Below are 17,826 nucleotides of genomic sequence, written 5' to 3'. Positions count from 1 at the left end.
TGAATTAAATAACAAAACTTACTCTACCAGATGTTGTGCTTATGTTTCAAATGCAGGCCAGAAGGCATTCTTACCTCTGACTTTGTGTTTTCAGTTCTTTCAAGGTGGGAGTTATTTCCTGGAGCATTTCAACATGTTCCTGACTTCGAACCTGACCCATGGCTTGGACTAATGTAAACAGCACAGTCTGAATGTTGTCTTGCCAAGATTTATATTCACCCAAGAACTGCCTCACACTGTTCTCATAGGGAACATCTTCGCCATCTGCCAGAGCAGCTTCTTCATCCTAGAATCAGTATGTTCATGAATAAGAAAAATGGTATTTGCTTCAGTAATGACTCTTAAGACAGTTACCTTTTTTTGTTTTCCTTTTAGGGTCGTGCCCACGGCATATGGAGGTTCCCAGGCTAGCGGCTGATTCAGAGCTACAGCTGCTGGCCTACGCCACAGCCACACAACGCCAGATCCAAGCTGCGTCCAAGACCTATACCACAGTTCACAGCAATGTTGGACCCTTCACCCACTGAGCGAGGCCAGGGATCGAACCCCCAACCTCATGGTTCCTAGTCGGATTCCTTTCCGATGAGCCACGACAGGAACTCCAAGACAGTTACTTTTGTCTTTCAATTTTTACCACTGTGTTTAATCTGCTTATTACAATTTAAATCCTTTTCTACAGGAATCTTGTTTCCAGCAAAAATAAAAACTCCAATTAAAAATAAATCCAAAAAGGAAATGATGTATTGTTTTCTAATAATGAAGTAACGTAGCCTTTTCTGGGGATTCAGTTTCCTTGCTATCTAGAGGGAAGAGACAACAGTTCACGTATTTTGGAAACAAGCCATATGAGTGTGGGGAGGGAGGAGGAAAGAGGACGGAAACCTAAACACTCTTGAGACTAAGTTTCAGCTCTTTTATAAGCTGTGACTTTGGATGAAAATTTCTCTAAGTCCCAGTTTCTCTGTGTACAAATCAGAATACTTAATTACTCCCTGCTCAAAAAAAATAACTGATGAAAACACAAATTAACTCAGTTACAAATGGTAAGACATGACCTGAGAGAAATTTGTTTTCCCTCCTGAGTAAAGCCATGAGTAATTTCATGAAGGGGGGAGGGACTGCGGACTGACAGCACTGGTCTTACCTTGGCCATTGCTTTCAGGAGATGTTTGACATCTCCAAGCTGCCGGTTATGACCTGTGAGCACAGTCTTTATATTATCAACCAGATTCTGAATTGTTTCACAGACCGTTTCTATCTGCTGCTCTTTCTCCGTCTGAATTGCTCTCTGCGTAGACATATCCTGGGTCAACTGTTTGTGTGCTGATAAAAGCCATTCAGAGCTGCCAATAGGGTGTTCAAGGCTTGTGTCCTAAACAGAACAAGCATTTGTTTGATTTTAAGTATCAGCCGGAATAAGATTTTCTTCATCATCAAAAGATACTCAAAATTCGAGCTGACACAAAGAAATTCAGTTATGAATTAATTACACGCAAAATAGTACTTGACCATAATTTAAATAATCTGTGAAATACAAAGTAAGATTTTTCACTTTTCTGTATAATCATACAGGGAATAAATGCTTAGTTTAAAACCTAGGAAAATATATCTGGAACAGCAAAGATGATCCATATCCAAGACCCTAAACCCATTGTAAATCACTCTTTAAAATGAAACCAGAGCCTCCTAATACACAGCCTAAAGCCTTCGCACAAAGTATAAATACTGAATTTCTCAACTTGCTACTCCAGAATTCATTCATCTTCCACTAGTCCTCCGTCTGCTCCCCTGTTTTCAGTGCATCTAAGTCACTGGCTACACTGTCTTTTCTCCTCCCCTCGGAACCTCCAAAGTACTTCTAGTTGTAGCTCTGAGAATTCTTTTCATTTTTTCATTCATTGTATTATTTGTGTAAATAAGTTCCTTGAGGGCTAAAAGCAATATTTAATCATTGTTGTATCCTTTATAACAATATCTTGTATACAGCCACACTCAATAAATGTAAATTGAGTGATTAAATTGATTTTGAAAGTATATAATTGGTTTCATTTTAATCACCAGGTCTCTCTGCTCCCACCAAGACTCAAGACTCACCACTCTCTGTAATAAACGAAGCTCTAACTCAGAGACTGAACTGTTAAACTGTGAAGCAAATGAACACATTTGCTGACACCGTTTGATTAGCTCAAATAATGCAGCATCCAGGTTTAAGGCTTCCGCAGTTCTAGTTCGTAAACTTTCAAAATGAATAATATTGCTGCAGAGGAAAGTGACCTGCGAAGAGGCAAAACAAGAGTGGAATCACTACAAGGAAGGAAAAATTCACAATTAATTAAATAAAAAATACTGCCCATTCATTTCCAGAATTCAGGACCAGAATCAGTCCAAAAAATGTACGAATGTGTGACTCTTGTGGGAAACTGACCTATTACTATAAAGGCTGTACATCATTTTTTGGGTTGATGCAATTTTGCATGTGGCCAAAAGCACCTAATTAGAATTAGGTAAATGATGTTCCATGTGAATGTTTTTTAAACACAGAAATTTTACTCCATAATAAAACTGTTACTGGGAGTTTCTGTTGTGGCACAGCGAGTTAAGGATCCGGTGGGGTCTCTGTGGCAGCCTGGGTCACTGCTGAGGGGTGGGTTTGATCCCCCGCCTGGCGCAGTGGGTTAAAGATCCGGTGTTGCCATAGCTGTGGTTGGTGTTTGATTCCTGACCTGGCTGGGAACTTCCATTTGCTATGGGTGCGGCTGAAAAAGGAAAAAACAAATAAACAAAAAAACCTACCAGATTCAACTGCAATGTTTGCGCTACGTCAAAATTCCAATCTGAAATGTTCCTCTTCTGTTTCTACTCCTGCCTGCCTTTACCATAAAGATCACAAAACACTAACTGGACATTTGACAAATACTAAGCACATTTTAGTTTTGTTTTTTTGGCCGCGCCTGTGGCACACGGAAGTTCCCAGACCAGGGATTGAACCTGCACTGCTACGGTGACAATGCCGGATCCTTAACCTGCAGCATCACAAGAGAACTCCAATATTAAGCACATTTTTTTTTTTTTTTTTGTCTTTTGTCTTTTTGTCTTTTGTTGCTGCTATTTCTTGGGCCGCTCCCGCGGCATATGGAGGTTCCCAGGCTAGGGGTTGAATCGGAGCTGTAGCCACCGGCCTACACCAGAGGCACAGCAATGCAGAATCCGAGCCGCGTCTGCAACCTACACCACAGCTCACGGCAACGCTGGATCGTTAATCCACTGAGCAAGGGCAGGGACCGAACCCGCAACCTCATGGTTCCTAGTCGGATTCGTTAACCACTGCGCCACGACGGGAACTCCATTAAGCACATTTTAAAAGGTATAATAGTATTATGATGATGTTCTCAAATAATTTTTCTTCTTTTTTCGTCTTTTTAGGGCTGCACCCACCGCATATAAAGGTTCCCAGGCTAGGGGTTGAATCAGAGCTGTAGCCAATGGCCTACACCACAGCCACGCCAGATTAGACCTGTATATGTGACCTACACCACAACTCAGGGCAACACTGGATCCTTAACCCACTGAGTGAGGCCAGAGATCAAACCTGCAACCTTATGGATACTAGTCAGATACGTTTCCACTGAGCCACGATGGGAACACCCTTAAATAGTTCTTATCATTATAAATACATACTGAAATATTTACAGATAAGATGATATAATATTTGGGATTTCCACTAAATATGGGATGGGAAGGAGAAGTAGGAGTATAGAGGAAATAAAATAGGACTTAAGTTGATAATAATTAAATTTGGGTGATGGGTATACAGGATATGGGAATTATATCAGCCCAATTTTGTGCCTGACTGAACACTACAAAGCAATTTTTTAGTTTTGGTCCCCAATCACAATAAAGTCCATCCACAGCCCCTGGCAGTACACAGGGTCATAAGACATTTTATTGCCATGTGGGAAAATAATATTTGAATTTTTGGATAACCTTAGTTGCAAATAAAGAAATCTTAGATAAATTTGGAATTAAACTCTTTATTTTCCAAGAGGCTGAATCCACTTTATATTTAACTGGGAAGCATTAGGGGTCCAAGGAAATAATTGGCTGTGAGCCAGCCTAAGGATGCCCCGTCCCTGCCCCAAGGCCTACCAGTCCCTGTTCCCAGTGTCAGCTAGAGGTGACCTCTCAAGCTACCCTAACCATCCCACGAACTCCTTCCCATCAGTTATGTAATCCAGCAACTGAAGATAAGACGGCGTACATGAGTGCCCATACCTGACTGGCTCTTTGGCTCTCTTTAAGGACAAGATTTCTTCTTTCAGCTATTGTTGCTTCAAAATCTTGTAGTACTGGTGCCAGTGCAGGGTTGGCACCACCTGCCCACTTGAGTCGCTGTTCAATACTTGCTTCAAGAGCTGCCAGTTTCTCCTATAAAAGCCAGCAGAATCTCAGTAAATATTTGACACTCTCCACTTCCTGTCTGTCTGTTGAGCCCAAAACAGGCATGAGTAATGTAGAAAAACATCATTAACAAATCATCACAAAAAACCCAAAAAAAAAAACCCCTACCCCAAATCGTCACCTTTTGAAATTAATCTTGATTTCATGTTGAATATTTAAGGCTAAACATGTCTGAGGTAAGGCCTGGCTTTCAGTTTACTATCTTAAAATTTGCAGAAAAGTTTCATTTTCTTTCTTTTTTTTTTTTTTGTCCTTTTGCCTTTTCTTGAGCCGCTCCCGCGGCATATGGAGGTTCCCAGGCTAGGGGTCGAATCGGAGCTGTAGCCACTGGCCTACGCCACAGCCACAGCAACACGGGATCCGAGCCACATCTTCAACCTACACTATACCACAGCTCATGGCAACGCCAGATCCTTAACCCACTGAGCAAGGCCAGGGATCGAACCTGAAACCTCATGGTTCTTAGTCGGATTCGTTAACCACTGTGCCACGACGCGAACTCCTTATTTTCATTTTTAAACACAATAGTCTTGAAAACAAAACTCCTGCTACACCAAATTCCCACTGCACTACATGTGCTATCTATAAGAAAATCTATTTATAGTTTTGACTGTGAAAGATGAAAATCCGATTCCCACAAAGGTTTTTATGAATGATGGTAAAAATCCACCCAGATTATCATGACAAGAAAGATTTTATATTAAACAGTTACTTCATTATTTACGCAACATTTCAAGTACACTAATTTATTTTCATATTCTCTCCTCCCCCAGGCTTTCTTTCTCTCACATGTATATATCTCTAAAAACAGAAAGAAAGAGGGAGTTCCCATCGTGGCGCAGTGGTTAACAAATCCGACTAGGAACCATGAAGTTGCGGGTTCAGTCCCTGCCCTTGCTCAGTGGATTAACGATCCGGCGTTGCCGTGAGCTGTGGTGTAGGTTGCAGACGCGGCTCGGATCCTGCGTTGCTGTGCCTCTGGTGTAGGCCGGTGGCTACAGCTCCGATTGGACCCCTAGCCTGGGAATCTCCACATTCCGCGGGAGTGACCCAAGAAATAGCAAAAAGACAAAAAAAAAAAAAAAGAAAGAAAGAAAGAAAGAGCATGAGTTCATTCTTGTAAGTTGAAAACTAGGACTAATATGCTGCAGAGAAAAGGTATTTTAATCTTCAAAGAAGTGAGCTCCAGAAAAGTTTTTTAATTTTTTTGGCCATGCCTGTGGCATGTGACTGTTTCCAGGCCAGGGATCAAATTCGAGTCACAGCAGCAACTGAAGCTGCTAGAGTGCCAATACTGGATTTTAGCCTGCACAGGAGAACTCCCCAAAAAAGTTTTATTAAAATTTCTAAAACTACTACAAGTGATTATACTTGATTTTTCACTAGGAGCAGAAAAATGTCAGTTACCACTAAGTATGTGAGATATAAGAATACACGCTATAGAGAGATATATAAAACCATTATCAAGACCAGTTTCTCTTATTTAAAAAAAGAAAACAAGATTAAATATTTTGGTGAAATGACAAACAGAGTCAATAAACAATGACTTGGACAAATGTTCTGCTGCCTTTGACATCACAAAACTCCATTAACTATACAACGGAAGTAAGAAATGCCTAAGCTGCTTGGGCATTAATAATAAGCCAAATGTAACTGCTTTATATACATTTCAGTAAACAAGTATTCAAGTTTTTAATTATCACCCATGTTCTTTTTTTTGTCTTTTTGTCTTTCTAGAGCCGCACCCTGGGCATATATATGGAGGTTCCCAGGCTAGGGGTTTAATCGGAGCTGCAGTCGCCACCCTACGCCACAGCCACAGCAAAGCCAGATCCGAGCCATGTTTGTCACCTACACCACAGCTTATGGCAACACTGGATCCTTAAGCCACTGAGCAAGGCCAGTGATCAAACCTCCTCACCCTTGTTCTCTTAATGTATAAAGGCATAGTAATATCAAGTTCATAAAAAACCTAAAATATTTAGCATGTCTCTATCTTGGTTCAAAACAGACTGCTAGGATTCAGTTACCTCAGAGGGTAAGAAATACAGATATAAATTAAAAACAGAAGTGAAAAGGGATTATGCTCCTGTGGCTCAGGAACCAAGGACAGACTGAACTTCATTGCAGTGGAGGTCACTTCTAAAAGTAAGATGTGCCAGAAGGAGGCTCTGACAAAACACACCTGAACTGTTGCAATTGAAGTTTCAATCTGGCTCAGAGTATGGAGTTTCTTTTTCATGCTGGTTAGGATGGCAGATCGTGGGGGAGGTGTGACCGACATCGCTTGTGGTCTGTTGATAAGGAGATCTTCATGCTGCCACTGTTCAAAGAAAAAGAAACATACTAAAATAAGCAGGTGAAAAACCCTTTAGGAAAACAGGGGGAAGAGATGTGATTTAGGATGTGGTGGGGAAGAGGGAAAAAAACCCAGCTACACCAAAGCAGGGTGGGCAGGGAAGAGAAGAAACACAACAGAAGAATCAACTGGGTGGAAAATTTCCTGAGGTAGAGAATGACTGATACATTTCTTGGACGGGTGATATGCAACATCTGAGTAGTAATTCTGAAGATGTTTCCTAGTCTATGTAAAAGTCTACTACACACTCCCTCTAAAATATAATCTCCAGTTAAGAAGACGGAACAGGGGTGGTGGTGGGGGGAAGAGTTGCCCTGAATGAAAGCTAAGCAAGGGACTGAAAAGAAACAGCAGCAGTCACAGAAGAAAGAGTCTGCAGAGAATCTACCAATGACAGAAAGGCCCAGGCAACTGGCAAGAGAGGATCAAGCCGTCTTACACACTGTAAGGTGGCCCCAGAAGGTCCAAGGGACATCTGGGCTAAAATTTAAAAGTTATATACTGTGCTTAGAGCTTAAAATGTGTTTAGGTGAACAAAACTGGAAGGACTTTTACAATGTTTTCCATATAGTTTGTCAATTTTTTTTTTAAGGTAGTAAACTCTAGAATATATAAAATAGTAACACCTTTCAGCACATTTTTTAGAAACAAACAAACAAAAAAACCCAATCCCAATGTGCTAGGACTGTTAATACATAATAAATGCAACTTCAGAATTTGATTAAGTTGCTTTTATCAACTTATGAGCTAAGAAAATAGCTAATGACAAAACTGTAAAGAAAAGGAAGTACACTGGTGCCATGCAACACCAAGTCTACTCCCAGGAAGCAGCTCTAACATAAATGATACAAAGTAACCAGTGGTTTTGGTTTTTGTTTTGCTTTTTTAGGGCCGCACCCAAAGCATATGGAAGTTCCCAGGCTAGGGGTTGAATCCAAGCTATAGCTGCTGGCCTATGCCACAGCCAGAGCCGATACCAGATCCGAGCTGTGTCTGCAACCTACACCACAGCTCACGGCAACGCCAGATGCTTAACCCTCTGAGCGAGGCCAGGGATTGAACCCCCAACCTCATGGATCCTAGTTGGGTTCGTTAACCACTGAGCCACGAAGGGAACTCTGTAACCAGCGTTTATGCTAAAAGAGGTCCCAGGAAAATATAGTCCCCCAGTATTACTTCATGAGTTACAACTTGTCTGAAGCTACTGACAGTACTGAAGCCTATATTTGGAAAAAAGAAATGGGAAAATAACTACAATTTATAATGTGCTTAGTGTCTTACATAGATCATCATTTTAAAACTCAAGTCATCAACCTTTAGAGAGTAATGAAAGGTAACTTAAGGGAAGTTAAACCCAAGTTTATATACCTGAATCCAAATGTATCCCACTCCCAAACCCTGCCATACTGCCCCTAAACAAATAAGGACAACAGGCTTCTCAAAAACAGTCCCCAAATATGACAGATGAAATGCACAGAGCTTAAAGAGTCAGGGAAAGAGAAGTGACTTCACAAATAACTATGTTAGACAATACAGGAGGCATATCCACTAAAGAACAAATCTGACGGTCAGAATTTACCTTTACAAAGTAACACTTAACAATAAAACTAACCATACAACACTGAGCGAAACAAATTCCAAGAACACAAAATTATCTCAACCATGTAAAAGAAACCAAGAATGACTGGAAAGACAGCACCGAAATACTAAAGCTGGGTTTGCTCTGGGCTGGCACAAGGTATGAAGCTTACAGGTTTCTTTTCTATGTTGTTTTCTACTAAGTCCCCCGGTCTTCCAAATTTCTACACCGAGGAAAAACACCTTATAAAGAAAAGCACTTAACCTGAAACATGGCGATATGCAGCTGAACGCGCTGCAGGCTCGTCTTACAGGAGGAGATACTGGTCTCCAGCCTGCGCACCAAGTCGTGCTTCTTCCAGGCAGTGTCATAGGAGCTGGCGAGCACAGTCGCCCTGTTCATGACCAGCTGAGAGAACTTCCCGACCTGGATGTTGTGCTCCACTGCTTTCTTACACAGATCATCAACAGAAACCTTGCTTTCAGCACCAAAATCCTTGGCCTCCACTTGAGCAATGATGTCCACTCCTAGGGCACTGATGAAGCTGCACAGCGTGAGGCCCAGGGCTTGGTTCGGGAGTCCAATCAGGAGCTGCCGCACGAAGTCAGCTGTGAAGGCCTTTATAGGTTTGGCCATCTGGTCTTCACTGAAACAAGAGTTCCTAAAAAGAGTTTTCACGTTGACAATCGGTACAGGCCCATTTACAGTATTCTGATCTTCAAGTGAACTTGATCCTAAAAAAAGACATTTTTCTTTAATTATTTCATGCAAAACTAAAATAAGGTAATAAAGCTGCTTACTGAAAAACGTGAAGATTGCATGAACTTAAGATTCTAATTTAAGTTACAATTAAATAAGCCTACTCTATCCTGTCCCCCTCCAAAGTTCTACACAACTAAGTCCAGCTTCTCTGAATGTGAATTATTACCTGACAAAGTTTTAGAAAAGGTACCGCAGAGTCTGAAGAACTCCTTAATTGTCTGCAGTCGTTTTAGAAAGAAAATCTCTTCCAGCACCTGTCGGTGATTATCATCATCAAAAAAGTTGACTTGAGTGCTCCTGGCTTCCCTTATAATGTCAATCTTTCTCCAAGCGATAGGAATTTCCATCTTGTTTAGCTATGTAAATTAAAGAAAAAGGTCATTTCTCCATTCTTCATACATTGAACAACTTCTTTACTAAACTTGCATTTTCATAAAACCAAGTCAATATTTACCTTTTCAACTAATAAGCCAAAAGCAGTCTCAACTTGGGCAAACATGCCATCAAAGGCTACCAAAAGCATCTGGCCAGCTGACATTTTTGGTGTTTCATCAACTGAACCATTTCTTGGTTGGATTAACTCACCATATTGAGCATGAAGTATTCTAGAGTAAAAGAAAAGGGAGTTAAACCCTCACTGAAGAGGAATAAATCTGGGGAAAAACATAAGATCAACAAGTCTTACAACCAGCATGTGAGGTCTAGGAAAAAAGTCTTTTTGCATGAAGGAAGGCGTGTTATGACAAAATGACATTCAATGTCAATCACAATGGGAAGTTCGTGGTTCCAATTCAGTTATTAGCTATTGTTCAGTATTAGCAGAAGCCACTGCAGTGACCACACCAGATCCTTAATCTGCTGCACCGCAAGAGAACTCCTAATTATTATATAGTTTTTTCTTTTTCGGCAGCACCTGCAGCAACACCACATCCTTAACCCAATACGCCGGGTGGGCGATCGAACCAACGCCTCCACAGAGACAAGCCAAATCATAAGCCCACTGCACCACAGCAGGAACTCCAATATTTAAAGGAACTATATAAAATATTATGGTCTCACAGGAGGTAACAGAATCCCAATAAAACACAAGTGTCAAGAATCACACAATTCTAAAGCTGCTGGACCAGCTTTAAACTGTCTAGCAAAAATTGTCAAGCACTTGTTCACACTACTGTCACACGGCAGAGCCATCTATAGACAGCAAATGGAAATACCTGTCATTTGGGGCATGCTGTTTTGAATAATGCATAGTTTGAATGTAAGTCTTCAGAAGTTCACTTCTCACATTATTATTAGCTCAAGACTTGAACAATATTTATGCAACCAAGCACTGTTCTCAACATTTTATATAGAAAAGCAAAAATACAGTCTCCACTACCTATGACCACTATCAGTAATATTAATGTTAACTAGATTTTCAGCCTTATCACACACATGTAAAGAAACAGCTATAAAACTACTGAGTTATTAAGAGAACTAGAAAAATTTTTTAATTTAAATTTTTCTAAATTTTTAATTTTTTTTTGCTTTTAAGGGCCACCCCTGCGGCATATGGAGGTTCCCAGGCTAGGGGTCAAATTGGAGCTACAGTTGCTGGCCTATGCCACAGCCACAGCAATGCCAAATCCTAGCCGGATCTGTCACCTACACCACAGCTCACAGCAATGCCGGATCCTTAACCCACTAAGCAAGGCCAGGGATTGAACCTGTGTCTTCATAGATGCTAGTCAGATTCTTTTCCACTGAGCCATGACAGAAACTCCAAGAGAATTTTTTAAAATTTCTTTTTAAAAGGAAGGCTATTAGAGAAATTATTAATGGAAAAAGAGCTGCATAATGGTATAAAATTTCCCTTGAAATTATCAGAAAGTATCTCTAAACAAAGTACAAACAGGCTGTAACAGAACCAGACATTAAGTCTGTCACCCAATGTATACATGAAAGTAAACATTCCTCCATTTAAGACTAAAGGTAGTCTGAATTAGATATTTTTTGAGGAAGAAAAAAAAAAAAGGGTATCGATTTAGTATATAACGGGAGTTCTGCATGTAACTTTTTAAGTAATGCTAGAAATTTTATGATAAAGCTCCTATGCAAATAATCTTAAGCCACTATTTAACTGACATTTATGTTTATGCTTTACTAATTGCACTTTTAAAAAATTGAGGAAAGAATGTAAATCAACTACAATAAGTTTTTTTAAATTTTATGGCAAAACAGCTATAAAGAAATATGGGAAAATAGGAAAATTTCGAATTCAGGATAAAACTGAACGTTAAGGAATCACCGTACCTTTTTAGTGAAATAATGGCACCATAATTAAGAAAAATAAGTTTACAATTGGAATATATACTTCCTATCATTTAGGATGAAAATGTATTTGCTTCAAAATAATCGTGGAAGTATCATCTAAATAAAATTGACCACACGCACACACAAAAGACCAGGTGCAGATAATTAGTGAAGGTGGTAAAACAGGGGTTCATTATTCTATTCTCTCTACTTTCCTGTATCTTGGCATTTTCCCATGGGAGGAAGCATGGTGGGTCTTTATTTCTACTCTCTCAATTATACTTTCTGGAGTGTACTGGACATTAGAGTGACAAAGTAAGAGGAATTGAGTCACCAGGAACAGAGGGGCTTAGGGCTTAGCTTCGGGTATAGGGCATGGCTGGAGAAAATGCCCAACTTCTACAGGTCCCAAAGTCAAATTGTTTCTCTGGACTTAAAAGATGAGAAATATAATGTTCACCTGAAGTGAGGAATATACTCCATCAGCTAACTAAACTGGCTCAGATACTTGCATGGAGCTTTAAGGGCTGGCTTAAAAAATACCATACTCCACTTTGTGTGTGCCCATGTGTGGTGTGGCTACAGCCCTAAAAGGATACATGTATGTACATACGGGATAAAACCCCACAAAGGCACATACAAAAATGAGTACATGTGTAACTGTGAAATCCCAGCAAGCCCTGTAGGTTGTAGATGTCGCTGCTTGTAGGTACCCGAGATGCTACACTATAGCAGGGACGGAGTGTGCACAAGACCTCCCTGCACACTGTTCTCCTGTTGTTGTTTTTTTTTTTCATAATTTCCTGTGACTCTGTGATTATTTCCAAATAAAAAGGTTTTTTTGTTTTTTTTAAAAGATATATATTACTGGAGTTTCCGTTGTGGTGCAGTGGGAAAGTATCCATGAGGATGTGGGTTCAATCCCCGGCCTTGCTCAGTGGGTTAAGGATCCAGCGTTACCATAAGCTGTGGTGTAGGTCGCAGACATGGCTGGGATCCCACATTGCTGTGGCTGTGGTGTAGGCCTGCAGCTGCAGCTCCGATTCAACCCCTAGCCTGGGAACTTCCATGTGCAATGGGTGCAGCCCTAAAAAGCAAAAAACAGAACAAAATGATGTTAGTTATAAATGCATATATATATATATATATATAATCTGCTCTAGAAAATAAAAAGGAAGCTTACGGTAAAATAAGAGGTCAGAAAACCTTTCTCTGGCTTCCCTTCTTTCACAAGAAAATACAGCACAGCTTAGCAGTCACTTGCCTGGCAACATCGATGTAATGGGCATGTGTTTCTTCTTCAAGTCCCATGGCTGCGTTTCTTAAATAGGCTTGAAGAGATTCCACTAGAGTCTGCAGAGGAACGCCATCAGTGGTCTGCTCAATAAGGCTGTCCAGTTCATGAAGCATACTTTCTAATGTGTATTCGCCTTTCATTAAACATCTCAGTGCTTCTGGAAATATGATTTGCCGGAAATTTGAATTTAATTCCTATAAATACGTGAGAAACATATTTTAATGTTTTCTGAGTTTAGATACGGCAATGTTAAAGGGAGGAAGTCAAATTGCTTTTCTGAACCAGAGATGAGAAATACAACATTCAATATATTAAAAAAAGTGTTGAATTTAAGCTAACTTAGAAGTGCTCACCTGAAGTGAGGTGTATACTCCATTAGCTAAGTGAACTGCCTCAGACGCCTCCATGGGGTTAGGGATGTCTAAGTCCTGTGGCACCAGATGACACTGCTTCAGTAACTGAACAAGGCAAGTGACATTTCCACTCATACTGCAGAGCTCCTCCAAGAACCAGGCTCCATCCCGAGAAGTCAGATCCACCAACTGCTCTCCAGCACTCGAAGCTGCCCCTTCCATCATCAGGTTACGCCTGAATGTGACAAATATTTGTACAGTGAAACTGACTTAAAACACACATAAATGAGGATACCTCAAAATCTGAAAGGAGATAAAGCAGTCTTTCAGGATGCAAGACTAATGAAAGCAAAAGCACATCTTAAGTTTGGGATGAAATGAAAGATACGTGAAATCTCAATAAGCATCAATGTTTGTAAGAAACAAAATGGTCCCTCAACATAGTCCTGCACAATAATTGGACAGTAGGTTTTTGCCAAATAAATTTAACAAACAAACAAAGAAACAAAATGGTCTCAATACGAGGTCAGCTAACTAACTCACCTTGTAAGGGTACAAAGGGCAGAGATAATAACACTTGCTAGACTCAAAGATCCTTCTTCTCCATTCTCATGAAGGAAAACTTTGATGCAACGTTCAATTTCTTTCAGCTGATCTTCACAAACAGGTACGGTGACGGCTTCTTGTTTCAATCGTTCCACCTGTCTAATAAGCCTACTGTTTATATCTGCTGCGTACCGCTGCAGGGTCATCTCAGTGGCAGTGATGAACTGACACACTGTTGGGGGCGGCTGGGGTGCATACTGCATTTCATATCTAAAAACAAAGAAAGAGGTGCTTCTAAAGAATGTTAACACTTGACAAAATCTAAAAAAGACAGTATGGAACACTGCATTTGATCCTCAAACCTTGAAGGGTAGAAATCACTACTTCCATTTTACAGATAAGGTCTCAAGAACAAAAGTAACTTTCTAAGATGACTTATTATTGAGTGATAGGATCAATATTTGAATTCATGGAGTTCCCGTTGTGGCTCAGTGGTTAATGAATCCGACTAGGAACCATGAGGTTGCAGGTTCGATCCCTGGCCTCGATCAGTGGGTTAAGGATCTGGCATTGCCGTGAGCTGTGATGTAGGTAGCAGACACGGCTCGGATCTGGCGTTGCTGTGGCTGTGGCGTAGGCTGGTGGCTACAGCTCCAATTAGACCCCTAGCCTGGGAACCTCCATATGCCGCGGGTGCGGCCCTACAAGAGACCAAAAAAAATTTGAATTCAGTTCTCTTTACCTGATCCCACTGCTCTCACATTGGGATATATTTTGATTATTTAGGAAAACCACACTGCTTTATAAAGGAAAACAAGCTCCAACTCTCTTGAAACCAAGAGAAAAACGACTCCATTAAAATTCCATCTATCAACCATTTCTTTCAGAAAAATAAAATTATATGCAATTAAAAATCTGAGAGTTCCCCTGTTGCACAGTGGATTAAGAATCCAAACCCAGTGGCTTGGAACACATGAGAAGGTGTGGGTTTGATTCCTAGCCTGGCACAGTGTATTAAAGGATCCAGCATTGCTGCAGCTGCAGTGTGGCTCTAATCCCTGGCCTGGGAGCTTCTATATATGCCATAGGTGTGGCTTTTTTTTTTTCTTTTTTTTTTTTGGTCTTCTTAGGGCTGTACCTGCAGCATATGGAAGTTCCCAGGCTAGGAGTGGAATCGGAGCTGCAGCTGCAGGCCTATACCACAGCTCATGGCAACACTGGATCCTTAATCCACTGAGCAAGGCCAGGGATCAAACCCACATCCTCAAGGGTACTAGTCAGGTTCACTACCACTGAGCCATGATGAGAATTTCAGTAGCGCCATTGAAAAAAAAAAGGATATATGGCACAAATGAACCTTTCCACAGAAAAGAAACTCGTGGAGTTGGAGAAAAAACTTGTGGTTGCCAAGAGAGAGGGGGAGGAAGTGGGATGGATTGGGAGTCTGAGGTTAATAGATGCAAACTATTGCCTTTGGGGTTGGTAAGCCATGAGATCCTGCTGCATAGCACTGAGAACTTGTATTTAGTCACCTGTGATTCAGCATGGTGGAGGATAATGTGAGAAAAAGAATATGTGTATGTGTGTGTGTGTGTGTGTGTGTGTGTGTGTGTGTGACTAGGTCACTTTGCTGTACAGTAGAAAACTGACAGAACACTGTAAAGCAATTGTAATGGAAAAAATAAAAATCATTAAAACAAAACAAAACAAAACAATCTTAACATAACTTTGGTTCCAGTTTTGATGAGAAATAAAGAAAATTGAGAGCAACCAACTTACTTCCTGTAAAGTTCCTGACAGCGCTCTACAGTGGTGTTACAGATAAGTTCTTCCATCCAGGTCTTCCACTGCTCAATTCGATGTTTCTGAAATATGGCCTTTGGATATTGCAGAGCTACAGTTGCATAGTGATGCAGCTGCTCCAGACAGCCTCGCAGCACCGAGCGCCTCTGCTGCAGGAGGGCGCCAACTTCCCCCTCTAACTGCTCACACTGGCTAATCAAGTGGGCCTGGCCAGCGTTCTGAAGAAAGGCTGTTGCTGGCACATAGCTTGGAGGACCTTGTGGTGAAAGATAATTATTAAACACAGCGGAACCATTTGAAATTGGCAGTTGTTGAAAGAACACAAATCAGAACCCCACACATAAATAGACAACAATGAACTCACTGTGTATCTAAAATAAGTCAACCCCTACCTAGGTCCATCTGTGTGCTTATCTCCTGAAGCAAACTTGCCAGCTGTGTTGCTTCTAAATTATTGAATGCAGCCTGATAATGTGTTATCCACTGTTCAAATTCATTCAGCTTCACCTGGATTGCCTCCTGAACAGCTCTCTGCTGAGTCTGTAGCTGAGTGTGTTCAGAATACCTAATGGAAGGAAAAATTTTTAAATTGATTGCTGGTCTTTCTTCTGTGTACTTTCGTAATCCTGAAAGTACATTTTGCTCATACTTGGGCTGCCTGTTAAGTTCCTTCTCAATCCTGAGGGCACTGCTCAAATGTCCTTTCCTTCTGTTTTTTCCTGACCCTATAGTTCCTAACCATACTCACAACATTTTAAACAAAACTTAACCACTTTCGCCAGCGTTTGAGTTTTCTCAAGTGTGGAAGACAGAAACTTGATCTCTGTAATCGCAGTCTCCTGCAGTGCTTGGCACTCACACTTTTAACCACCCTTCACCGAGCAGAACTTCTGCCCCATGTGAGGTTTACTCACTTAGATCACTCTTAGTTTAATGCTTGAAGAAACTCAAACTCAGCCAGGTAGACAAAAATCACTGCCACTGTACAAATGAATAAGGATTTAGATAAAACCGTAGAGGTTTTCTGAATCTAATTTCAGTATTCTAAGTATTCTGCCCACCACCTCCCATAATTATATTAAAAAAAGCAGAAAAAATTGAACTAAATTCTGCTTTATTAACACTCTGAAACTGTAGTTCTTGGGAGAGCTTTGATTATGTGAGTTGCTGCAATAATTCTGATTCAGGTTGACAATGTTTACACAAATGTGAAAATTCTCCTTCGTGGTATATATTTAGAAACAGAGTTTAACACTTGTTTTAAACCTGTGTTGCAGAGTATGAGAAGGATGATCCACTCCTTCAGCTCCTTCTAGAAACTCTATTTCTTCCAGAAGTTTGCCCTGCAGTTTTTCCACATCTGTCAGTTGCTCTTGCAAGCTCAGGTATTCATCTAAGCTGCTGTCCAGCTTGGGCAGTACAACCAGCATCTCGTCCCTATTCTTAAACCAGTTCACCTGTAAAAAGACATCATGATTAGGAAGATTCCTACAGGGCCAATGCTAAGGTGCGCTGTCTGTCACAAGGATCACATTAGAAGGACATCCTGCACATATTCTTCTATTTATATCTCAACACAGCCTGGGCAGGGGTGGGATAAGGTTAATGGCATCATCCATTTTTTATAAAGATAACTGATGTGCTCCATTCGCACAGCCACAAATGAAGACTCAATTCCACAATAACACACCACCATGCCAAACCAAATAAGAATAGCCTCAGAGTTCTCTTGTGACGCAGTGGGTTAAGTGTACTGTGTTGTCACTGCAGCAGCTCGGGTTCAACCCCTGGACCGGGAACTTCCACATGCCACGAGTGCAAAACATTAAAGGAATAGCCTCAATGGCAAAGGTATAATTATTTTCAAATCATTTAACAAACTTCCTACGAGTGAGTATGACCGTATGTGTCCATGCACTGGAGCATTTTCTAATAAAAGAAGACAGAGAACTGTCCTATTTCACCATCATTTCAAAAACAGTTTCACTAACTCTTTTATGAGCGTGTTAGGTGTTAAACAAAAAGATGACGATGACCTATGGTCACTGGCTTCACCTTAATTTCAGCTACTCTCGAAGAAAACAGGCTGCGGGTGATTTCTCTTTCCATCTCTCTCTTGCTCTGCTTGCTCTCGGCCTGCTGGCCTCCCCCACCGTAGACGGCACCAGCAAACCCAGCCTCGCCCCCAGCTGTCCAGTCCACCAGGGGGTCGTACACAAAGGCCTCCAGTAGTGTCAGCAGAGTCTCTCTGCCACGCCGCATGATGTGCAAAACCTGTTTTCAAAAGAGTATTTTGTCACAAGCCTGCTCAGTAAAATTTAGTTTTTCATACCATAGGACTTGTTAATTTAACAGGTACATGAAGAGGTAGAAGAGA

At 40.9% G+C, this 17,826-nt stretch overlaps 1 protein-coding gene across 6 annotated transcripts in view; it reads right to left on the bottom strand.

Moving 5' to 3' along the window:
• Positions 1-17,826, bottom strand: part of SMG1 (SMG1, nonsense mediated mRNA decay associated PI3K related kinase) — a 104,450-nt gene that overhangs the window by 8,137 nt on the left and 78,487 nt on the right. For all 6 annotated transcript variants that reach the window (XM_021086547.1, XM_021086548.1, XM_021086549.1 and 3 more), the window contains 15 exons: positions 17,505-17,723; positions 16,716-16,906; positions 15,842-16,014; positions 15,426-15,705; positions 13,644-13,916; positions 13,101-13,335; positions 12,715-12,941; positions 9,613-9,763; positions 9,325-9,514; positions 8,661-9,130; positions 6,644-6,781; positions 4,273-4,425; positions 2,095-2,274; positions 1,145-1,372; positions 75-286 (listed from right to left, as the gene is read on the bottom strand). In XM_021086547.1, coding sequence (XP_020942206.1) covers positions 75-286; positions 1,145-1,372; positions 2,095-2,274; positions 4,273-4,425; positions 6,644-6,781; positions 8,661-9,130; positions 9,325-9,514; positions 9,613-9,763; positions 12,715-12,941; positions 13,101-13,335; positions 13,644-13,916; positions 15,426-15,705; positions 15,842-16,014; positions 16,716-16,906; positions 17,505-17,723 — 3,320 coding nt within the window. The remainder of the gene's footprint in view (positions 1-74; positions 287-1,144; positions 1,373-2,094; positions 2,275-4,272; positions 4,426-6,643; positions 6,782-8,660; positions 9,131-9,324; positions 9,515-9,612; positions 9,764-12,714; positions 12,942-13,100; positions 13,336-13,643; positions 13,917-15,425; positions 15,706-15,841; positions 16,015-16,715; positions 16,907-17,504; positions 17,724-17,826) is intronic.

Source organism: Sus scrofa, chromosome 3 (assembly GCF_000003025.6).
Source record: "Sus scrofa isolate TJ Tabasco breed Duroc chromosome 3, Sscrofa11.1, whole genome shotgun sequence".
In the NCBI taxonomy this organism is placed as follows: domain Eukaryota; kingdom Metazoa; phylum Chordata; class Mammalia; order Artiodactyla; family Suidae; genus Sus; species Sus scrofa.
Note: the sequence above shows the minus strand (reverse complement) of the source record. Positions and strands in the feature narration are given on the sequence as shown.